Consider the following 16,110-nt stretch of genomic DNA (forward strand, 5'->3'; position numbering starts at 1 on the left):
TATGATGTGTATGCTGTATCAACACCATCTATCTATTTATAAATATCATTTTACACTATCATACAAAAAATGAGGCAGATTCAAAGTTAAAGTGTACCCTACTATAGAAAACAATGAAGACAATGACGACCAACGTTGAAACTCCTGGGTTCACTAGGATGTTTATAATCTAATATAGACATGGAATAATGGAATACATAAATATTAGTTTGATAGAAAGCTTATGTGGACCACTAGTTAATAGTAAACGTTCATTACCTATTTTCTATTGTGGGGTTCACTTGAGCTTTGGATCTGCCTCATTATTTGGTCCATCCCATAAAATGATCTTTCCAAATGGATGGACGGTGTGGATACAACAAATACATCATGTTGGAGGCTACAGGAGGTGAAGACGTCACTTCAGTAGTACACTACTCCTGTCGAGTTCAGTAGCTAATCCGCCTGCAGTCGGGGCGCACCTAATCGGCTACCTGTGTGAGGGAAGTGGATTTCTCGTGGCACAGCGAGATTTGTGGGATCCACCATGAGATATGTGTTTTATCCATGCCATCCATCCCATTTTTCAGTTTATTTTAAGGCACAGGCTCAAAATTGAAGCATAACCAGAGCTTAAGTGGACCACACAACAGGAGTTTAAACACCTACCGTTTAAACTTTCTCTGGGTACTCAGAGGTTTTGGATCAAGCGACATTTGTGTTTCCCTCCATCCATGCATGTGTAATCTATCAATGCCTTAGATACAAATAAACATCAGTATAAACCTCAAAATCCACCCGGGTAGGTGGGACCCAAACAGTAAGGCGTAAGGCTCACAGTAATTTATGTGCCTTAAATCCACACCGTTCAACCATTTTGACAGCTCATTTTAGGGCTTGATCTAAAAAAATGAAGGTAACTCATACCTTAGGTGGACCACATCACAGGAAACAGTCAGTGATTGAATCCTTCCCATTAAAAACTTCGGAGATTCCACCGGGACGTTTATTTTCCAATCTGTTGATTAGGTCAAAAACACCCGGATGAAGTGATCACACAAACAACGGCTTGATCCAAAGCTTGTGGGCCATAAGAAGTTTTTAATGGTCAATCACCACCGTTTTTTTACTATGGTCCATCTTAGATTTGGATTTGCTTCTCTCTTTGTCATTGTACCTTAAAATTAGATTTCAATAGAGATGTACGGAATGGATATAGTCAAATACAGCACAGTCGTGTACCGAATCCTTCAAGGCAAGGAGTTCTCTGGGACCCACCGTGATGTATAGGTTTTATCCCGGCCGTTCATTATTTTTTTCCACATCATTTTAAGTTATGACCCCATATCCATGCCTCAAGTCGACTACACAGTAGGGATTAAACACGGACCATTAAAAACTCAATCGAAGGCTCAAGTGAACCACACTAAAAAAAAGATGCAGTGGAGATTGAATGCTTACAGTTGAAACCTTTGCGTTATATTCCATACAACCTGTTCATAATATCACATAAACCCAGATGAAGAAAAGACATAATTATCAACTTGATTCAAAAGTCACGTGGCCCCTGAGAACGTCTCAATGCAGACGCCATGGATGAAACGCATACATCAGGGTGGGCTCCAGAGTGCCCATTCAAGGACTGTCCGTCTCTAGCTAGGTTGTGGTAGTATCTAATCCCTGTCCGTATATTATATCGTATTGTATCGTATTTGGACAGGAGATGGGTCCGAACGTACACATGCGCACGAATACAATAAGATACCAAAAATTAGGAAAGGCGGCAGAGTAAAGAAGACGCCACTCCATCGAGGAGTGCAGAGTCACGCACTGTATTTGATGCAGATTCGGCACTACCCTGCTGTACCGGCCTCGCATGGTCAGCGGCTCTGAGAGGTCCACCTTGATGTATGAATTTTTATCCATACCGTCCATCTATTTTTTTCATATTATTTTAATAGATATTTCCAAACAATAATCAGATCCAACAGTCAAGTGGACCACACCAGATGAAGCCTATGTTGCCTACCGTCGAAACCTTCCTAGGCCGGTGTATCTTCCATCCAACCTGATCATAACTATAAATACCCCCGCGTCGCCTCATCTTTGCTCGCCCCTCTTCTCTCTCTCTCTCTCTCCATTTTCTCCTTCCTCTCTCTCTCTCTCTCTCTCTCCATTTTCTCCTTCCTCTCTCTCTCTCTCTCTCTCCATTTTCTCCTTCCTCTCTCTCTCTCTCTCTCTCAATTTTCTCCTTCCTCTCTCTCTCTCTCTCTCTCTCTCTCCATTTTCTCCTCTCTCTCTCTCTCTCTCTCCCCATTTTCTCCTTCCTCCGATAAAGGTAAGCTCTGCTCTTGGATATTCCATTGTCGCATATTCCGGTTCTGGATTCCTGATTTTTCAAATCTCTTTTTTTTCCCTTTTTAGTTCCAACTTTTTTTTCTTCTCTTTTTTCTGCTTTGATTTTTTTTTTCTGCAATTTTTTATTGGGATAGCAGATCTAGTGTTTTCTTTGCATTTTCTTGATTTCTGGGAAGATACTGTTCTTACTTGAAATCTGAAAGTTATCTTTGCTAAGGATTCGTTTTCTCTGTGTGTGATTTTTAAGAAGATCCTGTTCTTACTTGAAATCTGAAAGTTATCTTTGCTAAGGATTCGTTTTCTCTGTGTGTGATTTTTAAGAAGATCCTGTTCTTACTTGAAAACTGAAAGTTATCTTTGCTATGGATTCGTTTTTTTTTTTATTATTCTTCTTCTTTTTCTCTTCATCATTTTCATTCTTCAATCCTTTGCAAGAGAGCTTCTCCTTGTGCTGTTTGTATGTAATCTCGTCTTCTTCAAATGAAATTGTATGTATTTGCAGAATTTTCTTGTTGATCCATGCTTTTAGTCTAAAGGGCAGTTTGGGATCTTGGATTCCAAATCAAGGAAATGATTCAGTTGTGTTTGGGAGCTTGTATTGGAATCCCCTGTAATCAGAAAGTAGCAATGCACTGAAATTATGTAGTATATTTACAGGAGTTTGAATTTAATTACTAAATTAACTTTAATATTGATAATTAGTGTGCATATGTGATGTTTGATACGTTGATTGTGATAAGTCCACTGAAATATATATGAGGTTTGCAGATCTGGTTTTGAATTTGATTTTGTTATACTGGTTCCTTGTATAGAAAATCTCTCCTCCCAAATTTCTCTTTTTGTAGTGTTCTGTTTTTCTGTTTTGCTAAATTGGGAAGTAGAAGTATATCTATTAATAAAGTCTATTTTGGGTGTGTCGCTCTGCTCTGATATTTTTAAGGTTTTATTCAGGATAGTTTTCAACAGAAAGAATATCAGAGATGGAGGGTCATGATGCAAGCAAGTACAGCAGGGGGGTTGCTAGGGCCCGTCCATTGGTTGGAGAATCAGCAGACATGAAGCTGGCCCAGAAGATGATGTCTGAGATGTTGGTAATTGTTATTGTGGTTGCTGCGGTTGGGATTGTCACAGGTCTCCCTGTCGGCCTCCCTTACCATGAATTCCTCTCCACTGCTTATGCTGCGGCAAATTTCACCATTTTCACATTGGGGATGGGACTTCTTGTGCTCTTCATCCTATTTCCTCAGGTGCCTTTATCAGTCTTTGTAGCAAAGAAGTTAGTTGGTGTGGCTGCTGGACTGGATCAACTTTCACTCAGCCTTAAGAGCAAGTTCATCACCATGAGGGCTGCTGGGGCCCGTCCATCGGTTGGAGAGGCCCAGAACGGGATGTTCATGGTGCCATTCCTTGTTATTATGGCTGCTGCTATTGGGATTGTTTCAGATCTCCCTGTTGGCTTCCCTCACCATGAAACCCTCTCCATTGCTTATGCTGTAGCCAATTTCATCACTTTCACATTGGGGATGGCCTTTCTTTTCCTCTACATTCTATTTCCACAGGTGCCCGTATCATTCGTTGTGGCTGCGGGGACCCCTCCATGGGATGCTCCTCCATGGGATGGAGAATTAGTAGATGTGAAGCCGGTCCAGAAGAGGATGTTCAAGGTCTCTTTCCTTGCTATTACCATCGCTTCCATTGTGATTGTTGCAGATCTCCCTGTCAACCTCCCTCACCACGAACTCCTCTCAATTGTCTACACTTTAGCAATTTTCGCCACTTTTGCATTCAGTGTGGTGCTGATTTTGCTCTCCATCCTATTTCCGCCATTGCCCATATTGGTTGTCGTGGCAAAGAAGCTGATTTGGGTAGCTCTTGGACTGGTTTACCTTTCGCTCGGCCTTGGAATGGCTATCCATGCCATTTCTTGATGTCTTGCCGCTCCCTTGTTTGTTTATATATGTTGCCCCTTGTTAGCTTATACATATGTTTTCCTGCTAAAAACCATAAAAGATTCATACATGTGAGCTTGGATTATTTCTACATTTGTACATTTCTCTGTATTTTAAATTGATGGAACATGAGGAGAAAATAATCATATACCAAAATTATCCAAAATTCTCTGATTTCCATCCTGTTGTTGCTCTTGATTATAGTTCCTTTATCATGGTTGATTGTTCTTTGTGTATCTTCGTTTTTGTTGTTTCAAATACACGGTATATAATTTTATCTGCTGCATTAAATATATGTATTTTTATCTATGGGACTTCATGGGACTTAGTGTGGAAGGTTTGTAGATCCTAATCCTGTGATGTTGTGCATTTGCTCTATTTATTGACAGCTGATAACCATTGTTACACCAGTCTGGAAGATTTCCTATATCTTCCATAATTCCAGGGCTCACTAGATAGGCTGTTTGGATGGCAGATCCGCAGGCCCCAGTCCCACGGGCAAATGATTTGTTTGGTGGAAAGCAGACACTAATGCAATGCTCCAGAAATACCAAGTTAGCTCCCAGAGAAGGCCCACCTGTTGATCTGACCAATCTAGCTTTTGGGCCACAACATCAAAGCGAGGGTGACATATAATGTCACCTGGATATTTTTCATTTTTAATCATTGATTAGATGTAAAGCAATCTAATATTTTAGGTAATCAAATAATAGTAATTTTTTGTTCATGATGCAATTAAACTAGAAAGCATAATTTGGACAGTTTAGCTTGAATTGATTTACACCATCTGTTCAATTCCTAAGTAATTTCTAGATGCCTGGATATCAAGCTACACACTCTGCAGTTTGAATGCTCCACAAATCAACATTGCTTTCCCCGTGGACAGAGTATGATCACTGGTGTGATGGATTTTATAGTAAAACATAGTGGAATTTTAAATTTATTAAAAAAAAGTAATTAATTCTCACATGATGATCTAGATCAGTCATGTTTCTCAAAATAAAGAAAAGCATATATTCTAATCATAACTGTACTATATCATTTAATTATTGTTGCTGCCAATTTTAAGACAGGGAGTTTCTCTTAGACCTACTTCAAATAAAGAGAGATGAGAGCTCTCGTCTCTCCCTCTACAAGATGACGGCATGTGGTCATGGCCCACTCTCTCTCTCTCTCTCTCTCTCTCTCTCAAGTGATGTTCAAAGGAGCAGTGTGAACGTTCTAGCTCTCTCTTCTCCCTTTGAAATAGGATCACCGACTATGATCATAACCATGTCTATGACCAAGAAAGAAATGTCAGCTTTTAGGAGAATCATTTCTTCCACTCTCTATACAAACAAGTAAATAAGACAAAATCCATCCTAACATCATGTCTTCCTAATGGAAGGCCCTTTTACATATAGCCACTGATCATCATTGCTCATTCCACAACTGAGGTTAATAGGAAAAAGAAAAAGGAAGGATGGGCCTAGATCTGTTGTACTTGGCACATGTGTATGGCAATCTAGACCATCCAAATTGTCAGCGCCAGTCGTGGAAGAAACATAACCCAAAAATACACGGATCAAATGGTCTGATTTTGCCTATTCAATTTGGGTGGATGACCTTAATATTTTTTTTTCCCTGTGATCGTCCATTCGATAGCTAGCATCCAAAATGATAGTTAGAATCATTGGATCCCGGTCACTTCCATGCCACAGCAATTGTTAGGCTGGAAATGTCTCGGGCCCTCTTTTGGGCCCAAAGATCCATGGCCATTCAAATTTAAAACTCTAGCTTAGTGGGTCATGGCTGATTGCCAAGCCCTACAATCCACACGGTCTGGATCGCTGAACAAGTGCACCACATGTGTAAACCGACGGCTCACCGCTGTCTAGGCAAATGATGGACTATGTGACCATGTCCAAAGGGCGAAATGGAACTTTTTGAAGAATCATTTCTTCGACTTCCTCAATGTAAACAAGTAAATAAGACAGAATGCATCCCAACATCATGTATTCCTCTGATGAAAGGCCCTTCTCCACGGAGCCCACATCATCACTGCTCATTCCAATCTCAAAGCTCTGATTAGACGGTCGTGGGGTGCCGAGTTTTTCATGATTTAAGAAGCTTTTGTCTAAGACCACCTTTTTCTCAAAAAAAGAAAAAAAAGCCCAAAACAAAAACATCATGAAATGATGCCCATGTCTACTTTTTACCATTAATATGCATCTCCCTATATAATAAACACAAAAAGCTTTCCTATAGTGGCTCAGTAGCTTTTTTTGTAATGAGAAAACTCTGTTGGGCCCATTGTAAACATATGTGGTTTATCCACCCCATCCATTAGTTTATCCATCTCATTTTAGGGGTTGAGCCCAAAATGAATTATATCCAAAGCTCAAGTGGACCACACCACAAAAACAGTGGGAATAATGATTTCCACCTTCGAAACCTTCCCAAGGCCCACAGTGATGTTTAGTTATCATCCAATCTGTTCATAAGATCACACAAACATTGAGGAAGGGAAACACAAATATCAATTTGATTTAAAACTTCTGTGTCCTCCGAGAATTTTTCAATGGCAAACGTTCAGTTCACACTTTTTTTTTTTTTGTATGGTGTGGCTCACTCCAAATTTGCATATGCTTCATTTTTAGAGGTCATTTGGCACCATGGATTTGAGGGGATTTCAAATTCCCTGATTGTTTGGCAGCATAAAGCGGGGGTTTCAAATCCCCTAAACAGGGGTTTGAAATCCACCATGAGAGCTTGGATTACACCTAGAATCCTTTCAATAGTTGCATGTGTAACATGTATGTCACCGTAATATTATTTTATTGGGCACATGGCCCACTAATGATATCTAAAAATAATTATATTATCAAGTGCATCACTATTAGTTATTTTAATATGATGATCAACACTGTCCAAACATTGTCCATGTAAATCAACGGTAAAAAATCGTTGGTTACTCACTTGGACATCATCTTGTGCTTGTGCCCCATCTAAGACTTGAAATTTCATCAATTTGGCAGTTAGACTTAGTAATAAAATTCAAATCCCCCTCAATATGTCATGCATAGCTACTTTTGGATTAAAGTTAATTCCCAATCCAAGGTGTTAAACAAAATAGGAGGATTTCAAATCCACGCTCCCAAACGGGCCTGCCTGAAGACCTAAAATTATCTGATAAAATAGATGGACAAAGTGGATAAAATACATAAATTATGGTGGGCCCACATAGTTTAATGGGATACTCGTACGGAATCCGCTTCTCTAGTACAATCCTTTGTTTCCCGTGAGGATCGGTTGTGGGGAAAGCATATGCCTCACGAATCATGAATCTCTTATCTAAGTATTCATGCATACGTGTGTATGTATGTATGTATGTACCATACGTTAACTTAGAAAATATATTAGGTTGATGGGAAATGACTTTGATGCTCTGGCAGCGTGTGGTGGATGATGCTCAGGCACTTAGAAATTACATAAGGTCCAAATTATGGGTCTCCGGTTAGATGCATGGTGAAAGGCCTGAATTTTACTGCTCCATAGGTGCCCTTGAATCTGACCCACAGCAAAAGCAAAAGGCAGCCCATGCAAAAGAAACCTTTCTATGGCCACTTTGTGTGTGACATCCAACCCGTTCATCACATGGGAAAGATCATGTTAACACATGATAGAAAACATGAGACTTATATGATCATCAAGTGGGCCACAATACAAGAAAAAGTGAAGATGGGAAAACCAAAATATCATCATGATCTAAAGCTTTCATGGCCCTCTAGAAGGTTATAATGTTAGGAATCTCATTGCTAACATTTCTATATGGTGTGGTCTAATCAACAGTTAGATCAGGCTAATTTTTCGGGCTCAGACTCTAACGTGAGCGGGCACAAACGATCGTTGGAGTGGATGTCAAACACTTCTTGGTGGGCCACTAACTTTGTTGCAAGCGCTCCCTACAGTCAATTTTAGATGGAAAGAGTTCTGGGTGTTCCCGCATTCCTCTCGGAAGCAGATTGGCCGGTGTAGCTCGCAGTAGCTGTGTTGATGTCAGGATACCTGTGGGTTCCATCATGTTATATCTAAACCGTCCATTCATTTAGCGAGCTCATTTTAAGGCTTGAGATGAAAAATAAGACAAATATATCTATCAAATGGACCACATTGAAGAAAGCAGTGGAGGGTTGAACTTCTACAATTAAAACCCTTTTTGGAGTCACATAAGTTTTGGATTAATATGAAGTTTGTTTTTCCTCTTCATTTAAGTCTTTGTGATATTATGAACAAATTGAATAGAAAATAAATGCCACGGTGAGCCTTATGCATTTTTTAAGGTTGAAAATCATTATCCCTACTTCTATTTGTGGCCATCCAATGATATTAGGGCCTGTTTGGGAGCGTGGATTTGGAACCCCCTTGGATTCGCAACCCCCAGGATTGGAAACCCCGTGGATTGGCAATCCTCTCGGTGTATTTGGCACCCTGGAGTGTGAATCAACTTTAATTCAAAAATACCTATACATGGTATATTTACGGGGGTTTGAATTTAATTACTAAATCAACTGTAATATCTCCAATTAGTGAGATATATAATTTTTGACACTATGGTAGTGATAAGCCCGCTAAAATATATGCTTTGCCTAAAAATGATGAAATTCCAAGTCTCAAATGGACCACAAGCACAAGATCATATCCGAGTGACTAACCAACGATTTTTAACCGTTGATTAATATAGACAATGTTTGGATGGTGCTGGACAATATTTGGACGGTGCTGATCTACATGAACAATGTTTGGATGGTGCTGATCATCGTTAGTGGGTCATGTGCCCAGTAGAATGATAGTGTACAGTGACGTACATTTATACCTACAACTATTGAAATGATTTTAGGTGTAATCCAAGCTCTCACCTTGGATTACAAACCCCCTCAAAGAAGGGATTGGGAACCCTGGGATTGGCAATCCCCACTTGCTTTATGCTGCCAAACAACCAAGGAGATTTGAAACCCCCTCCAATCCCTTCCAATCCCCTCCAATCCTTGGTCCACACGACCGTTAGGATATGATTTATTTGAATAATGCTCTAAGCTGATATCTAAAAATAGATAAAAAGTGTAGATAAGATAAATACATCACTGTAGGGCCATGTAACCTTCATGTCCTTTGAACGATTCGTACAACTCAGAGTCTGAGGAGCGTCGGTGCTCGTCTGCGTACGGCACGTACCTACAGCAGCTATATAGCTGGTGTGAGGTACACCTGCCAATCCGCTTCCTAGGCAGAGCTGCCTTGATGAATCATTGGATGATCCAAGCCGTTCAGTCAGTGGCTGGCAGAAATCGATGGATTAGACTGTTATTAAAAGAGAGGTCCGGTCACATGCGTGGTTTTCTTTCATAGTCATGAACGAAGATTCCACAAGTAGATACATATGATGGATAGACCGAATAGATGATGTGGTGATTGGACGTTTGAAATTAATAGATTCCAAAAGGAGTAAACATGAGAGAGGACAAGAAAAGGACGCGTCATGTCAGCAAGACTCCGTCCGAACTCCTAATCAGCTCGGATTAGATACTACCCCCGCCTGTTCTGTTCCCTTATGTGTGAACTTCATCCATACCGTAAATTCATTTTTTCATATCATTTTATATCATGCTTCCAAAAATAACAAATATCAATCGCTCAAATGGACCACACAGAAAGGATTGAAATTCCTACCATTGAAAAATTCTTAGGAACCACAGAAGTTTTGGATCAAGATGATATTTGTTTTTTCACTTTATCCATTTTTATATGAGCAAATCAACGGGTAGGATGGAAAATAAACGACACGGTGAACCCTAAGAAGGTTTCAATGGTGGGTGTCTTTAGCACCACTGCTTCCTCTGGTGTGGTCTACTTGATCTTAGAACTGTCTTATTTTTGGTTCATTAATCTAAAATAATATGGAAAAATGTATGGACAGTGTGGACAAAAGTAATAAATCACAATGGTCTCTCAGTGTCCCTCGGAGCTTATGCCTGTTCCGAGCTCCAAACAGGCAAGGGTAATACCTAACCCGCGCCAACTCCAAATAACTCCTAGCCTGCTCTTTACTCATGACGTTTAATTCCTGATTCCACGCGCGTGTGGAAGCCCTGAATATGCCCAAGCCGCACGTGTTATATGTAGCACTTGTTTTAGATCTGAACTTTGCATCAGGTGATCTACACCTATCTTAATAAAATCAAGCAATTTCACACCTCAAATGGGCCGCAACATATCAAAACAAATGAATGGCTGGTGAAAAAGTTCTTTAACTTAAGTAGGCTGTGGCCCACCTGAATTGCGAAATGGTTTGATTCTTTGAGCAAAAGATTTAGCCGTTATTTCAAACTCATGGAAATCTCAAATCTCATGTACCTGTTTTGAGAAAAAGAAAAACTAAAAGAGAGCTGACTCCTAACTAGGAATGTTAGTTTGTCAGGGACTGGAATTCTCCCCAACACTGGTAAGGCTCTAAGGGCGTGTTTGGCCAGGCGCCGGATGTGGGCTTGGGTGGGATTAGGAGGGATGGGATCGGCAATATCCTGGGATCCACATGACGAGCCAAACAGATCCGGTTCACTTGTATGAGCAATCCCATGGATCTTAAGACAATCCACTGACAATTCACTGACATCACCATCATTACCTTAACAGTGATCCTATCCCTTGGTTGAATGGATTGGACGGTAAAATCCGAGGATAAGTGGGGCGTGCCAAACAGACCCGGTGAACTTCCGAGGGATATAAGCAATCCCATGGATCACGAGACAATCCAGTGACACCATCATCATTACCTTAAAATTGATCCCATCCCACCAAATCCCATGGGATCGGTCCGGCCAAACACGCCCTAAGAAGATTATGACGTTTAGTGTCTCCATCCCCACGGATTCTTGTGGTGTGGCCCACTTGAATTTTGGATCTACCGTATGTAAACAGGCAAAATAAATGGACAGAGGGGATATTACACAGGCATTAATTGCAGATCAAACTGCTGTAGTCTCAAAAAGAACCCTGCCCATTGAATAATGGCTGTTAAATCACCATTGTCTCCTGTGGCGTAGTCCAACTGAGATTTAGATCTACCTCATTTTTTGAATAATTCATTAAAACGATCTCCCAAAATGAATGGATGTGGATACAACATATACATTATAGTGGGGCCATAGAGCTCTTAGGGCATGGACCAGTACCAACCTCGGTATTGGAGGGGTCACCACCGAAAGAGCGATGGTTTGATACCCAGGCAAAGTGTGATGGATGATAAATTCAAAATTTTAAATTAAATAGTTCAAATTCTAGCTCCCAGTGTACATGTATCAAGGACCTTAAGATACACTTATTTAATCATCTGAGTATCAAATTGCAGGTATTTATTGGACGATCAAAAAGAAAATTATCCCCTGATCCTATTTTAACAAATTATAAGCGCCCATTCATGGGATTGTTTAAACAATCTTACTTTTAGTTAGTTTTATTTGAGTTATATATCTTACTTTTAGTTAGTTTCTACAAGCCTAAATACCTAACGTCATTATCTAGGAAGCGGATTGCATCGTCTTTGATAGTGTGTTGACATCACTAAGTTATGTAGGGCCCACCATGATGTATGTATTTTATCCTCTTTATTCGATATCATTTTAAAATATGTGCTAAAAAATGAGGTAGATCTAAAGCTCACGTGAGCCACACCACGTAAAGTAGTGGGTATTGGAAATCTACCAATTGGATCAATAGGTTGGATGGCAGATATTCATTTTTCAACACCCTCAAAAGGTTTCAAAGATGGACATCATTGCCAAAATTGCTTTCTATGGTGCGGTCCACTAGAACTTTGGATCTATATCATTTTTAGACCCGTGCATTAAAATGATCCAACAGTGGTGGATGGTGCGGATATAATGCATACATCATGGTTGGGTTCACAGAACTTGGTAAAATCAACACACAATAGAGGTTGATGGTGTAACTGGTGTGAGTGCATTATTATAAAAATGATTATAGAAATATTAGATATGATTATAGAAATACTTGGTCTATAACCAACTTAAAGCAGCCCATGGATTAAAAAAATCCTCCCATGTAAGGGGATAAGCGCACTCTCTTCTTATATTAGCATGTTATTTTTGCATGGCACGCAGTACTCCTGTCTCTTTCATTAAGTACCTGTCTCTTTCATTAAGTAGGGATTTTTGCATAATAATATCTCATTGATATGATATTTATATTATGGTATCCATTTAAATTTACTTTTTATTAAGCTATCTCATTAATCAAGTAAATTATCGTAATGGTACTTTTGTTAATTTTCTCCAAATTTTGTCAATTAAGTGTGCTTTTTCATAAGTGATGAAAATGCATACCAATTAAACCTGATATATCAAATAGGTTAAGAAAAGTTAATTTGAATCATATCAATGAGGTAGTATTATGTAATTTTTTATTTTATTTTATTTACTTCAGATGGAGAAAATCCGAAAGCAAACAACCATGTAGACATTTACGTTGGAGAGGGAAGTGTACCTGCTGGCTAAACGGAGGTACTGTTATGTAAAAACAGTAACTATATTTGGACTATGTTAGGGCACGTTTGGATTATGTAAATGGAGGTATTGTTACGTAAAAACAGTAATTACGGCACTATTATTCTGATTGGATGCAGCCTGTATTTGTGCGGCGGCCCATGACTCATTTAGGAGCTGTTTGGCTGGGCGAATCCCATGGGATTAGGAGGGATGGGATGGATATTAAGGTAATGATGGAGGTGTCTGTGGATTGGTTTAAGATCCATGGGATTGCTATATCCCGGGACAAGTTCATTAGGTTTGTTTGGTTTGCAGGGCATATCCCGGGATTTTATCCTCCAATCCATCCAACCAAGGGATGGGATCAATTTTAAGGTAATGATGTTGATGTCAGTGGATCGATCCACATGATTGCTTATATCTCGGGACAAGTTCACTGAGTCTGTTTGGCTTGTCATGCATATCCCGGGGATATCGGGATCTCATCCCTCCCAATACCACCGTGGGATCGGTCCGGCCAAACAGGCCCTTGAATTAAAAAGGGGTCTCCTTTAGGATGAGATGTTTTTGGAATTAGATAAATGGTTTCGAATCCGACACTTTTCTTTTTGTGTTTTGTTATATATATATAATCATGCTCACTTGTGCACCTATGCACATGTGCACCTTTTCACATGTGTCATTGGCATCTAATCTTTACGGTCAATGGGATGTGGAATCCCATGAAACACTGGGAGACAAATTTTCACCCTGATCTAAAATTTTAGTGGCCCATAGAAAAGAGAACTACAGATCAAGGGAGGAAATTGTTTTCATTTTTCATGGCCCATCAAAGTTTTGGATTAAAGTAAAAAATTGAGCCCGTGAGGTTTCATGAGGTGCTACTTCACACAAACTGTTCAGATTTTAGAGTTACATCCCGTATGATGTGTTCTCGAAAAAGTTGGCACGAGTTCCATGCAAACTGGTGCGTAGCCGGGCATTCGCCCATGTATGTGTGCGTGTGTGCAGGGAAAATGATATTGACACTTTCTTTATGGTTGGATTTCATGATTGCTATTTATGTGGTTTGTCCTTCTTCTCGTTTGACCACCACCAAATTTGTATTTCCTATTTATTCCATTCTCTTATTCTTGTTTTACACCGACATGGGAGGTACATATGCGCTGATCCCATAATCTAGGTTGAAATAGCAGTTGTATACTGCTGAAACCCAGTTGCGCCTTCGGTGGATTGATCGCCAAATCCACCTATGTTGGTAGATTCCTAACTGTGGGGCCCACTGTGATGTATGTTCCTTACATCTGCTCTGTCCATCCACTTTTACATTTTAGGATATAATTCCAAAACCATAAGTGGACAACACCATAGAAATACTCGTGATTGAATCCCCACCATTAAAACTTCATGTGGACCACTAAAATGTTTATTTTCCCACGGTGTTGATAAGGTCACAAAGACCTAGACAAAGAGACCACGCAAATATCTGCTTGATCCCAAACTTTTGTGGCCCACAAAAAAGTTTCTAATGATAAATTATCACTTATTCTTGTACTATATATGGTTCACCCGAGATTTGGATATGCTTAATTTTTGGAATCATGCCCTAAAATGAGTTTTGAATGGATGGATGGTGTGGATATAAGGCATATTTATATCAAGGTGGGCCCCACAGTCAGGGATTCACCTCCACTGAAGTTGGGCGGGCCAACCCCCTCCATTCTCTTACGTGCATATCTTAAATTTATGACATAAATCCTATTAAAGTGGTTGACTGAGTGAAAAATACATCGTTTGTTTCAACGCTGAGGTTTTGGTATCAATCCCTAATAGAGGTGGCTAACAGTGAAGTGTCAACTGTCAGTGGAGTGTACTAACAAGCTAACCCAAAAAAAATAAATCTTATCACATACCATTAGGACCAGTTCTCCTAATAATTGCTACTCAGAGATTAGGCCTTGACGGCAAAGAGCAGCAATTGACTTCTTGTCAAAGTGAGCTTTTCGACTGCCCCTAATAAACAGGAGAGAAGGAAAAGTTAGGCATTTTGTATGAGAATAAAGCGTCTAACTAAAAGACCATATGACGGCGCACTGGTCTAGAGGACTCAATGAAATGACAAATGGCACCAACCCTACATCAGTTTAAGGAGTGGGTATGATTCTCTCCCACTACACACCCTTGACCCTTTGAGGGTTGTTGCAGAAGGGTACAACCCTTCATGCAGTCTCTCGAGAAATTCAAGTATCTTATTTTTCTTGGCCATTTATTACTACAAACGGTGAGAAATTAAATGAGGCACATAAGATTTAGTAATATTGTAATCAGTTGTGGAGAGGTGGGCCACCATTTGTACATATAAATGGCATCATGTGAGATTAGTGGTCCAAATGTAGCATAGAAGGTGGACCACAAAGAATACTCTACTTTTTATTTGTGCATGTGGTACGTATAGAATACAGGTAGAATACACAGATGCATCAGAAGTAATTATTTGTCCGAATGTACATTGCCCATCTGTGTCAAAGTCCAAACCGTGTATGGTGAAGGAGTGCTACTTGGCTGTAAACCTAACCTGCAACGTGGGTGGGACTCTGGCTGTAGGGCCCAGCTTGATGTATGCATTGTATATTCACTTTGTCCATTTGTCTCCAGGGCTTATATTAAAGCATGGCCCAAAAAATGTAGTAGAGGTAAATTTCAGATGGCCTATATTACAGGAAACAATGATTATTGAGTATTAATAAAAAACACTTTGTAGGCCATGAAAGTTTTGAATCAAGCTTATATTTGTATATTTTTTTTCTTTCATCTAAGTCCGTTTGACCTTATCGAGAAGTTGGATGGACATTAAGCATACAGTGGATGTTAGGAATTTTTTAACGGTGGGCGTTCAATGATCATTGTTATCTAGTGTGTGTTCATCTAACTAAAATTTGTGTTAGCTTCATTTTTTTGTTCAATGCCTTAGGGTCTGCTTGATTTTCTAAATGCTTGTAACTTGTAAATACTCAGTAAATGTGCAATTAGCTACACTTATCAAAAATATACTGATCTTTCTACTCTAAAAATAGGTCCAAAAGAGTTGGTTTAAATTTGTAGGCCCCACCTTGAAATATATGACATGACCGTGTCATCCATCCGTTTTACCAAAATATTTTGAAGTATGAGCCAAAATATGAGGTAAATCTAACATTCAAGTGGCCCAAATCAAAGGAAACAGTGGTCTCAAAATTTTGTTTAATTGTAGGTGTTCAATTTTCTTTTTCTTGTGGTACTGC

General features: G+C 39.6%; 1 protein-coding gene across 1 annotated transcript; it reads left to right on the forward strand.

Annotated features, from left to right (window-relative positions):
• The first annotated feature begins 2,283 nt into the window (after nucleotides 1-2,283).
• Nucleotides 2,284-4,448, forward strand: LOC131220832 (uncharacterized). The gene is made up of 2 exons (XM_058215681.1): nucleotides 2,284-2,317; nucleotides 3,294-4,448. Exon 2 carries the CDS (start codon nucleotides 3,318-3,320, stop codon nucleotides 4,263-4,265), a length of 948 nt encoding a protein of 315 aa, XP_058071664.1. The 5' UTR covers nucleotides 2,284-2,317; nucleotides 3,294-3,317; the 3' UTR covers nucleotides 4,266-4,448.
• Nucleotides 4,449-16,110: the final 11,662 nt, after the last annotated feature.

Source organism: Magnolia sinica, chromosome 12 (genome assembly GCF_029962835.1).
Source record: "Magnolia sinica isolate HGM2019 chromosome 12, MsV1, whole genome shotgun sequence".
Classification (NCBI taxonomy): Eukaryota; Viridiplantae; Streptophyta; class Magnoliopsida; order Magnoliales; family Magnoliaceae; genus Magnolia; species Magnolia sinica.

Coding starts and splice junctions, on each gene's coding strand:
- LOC131220832 (XM_058215681.1), top strand. CDS start 3,318: ATGGAGGGTCATGATGCAAGCAAGTACAGCAGGGGGGTTGCTAGGGCC.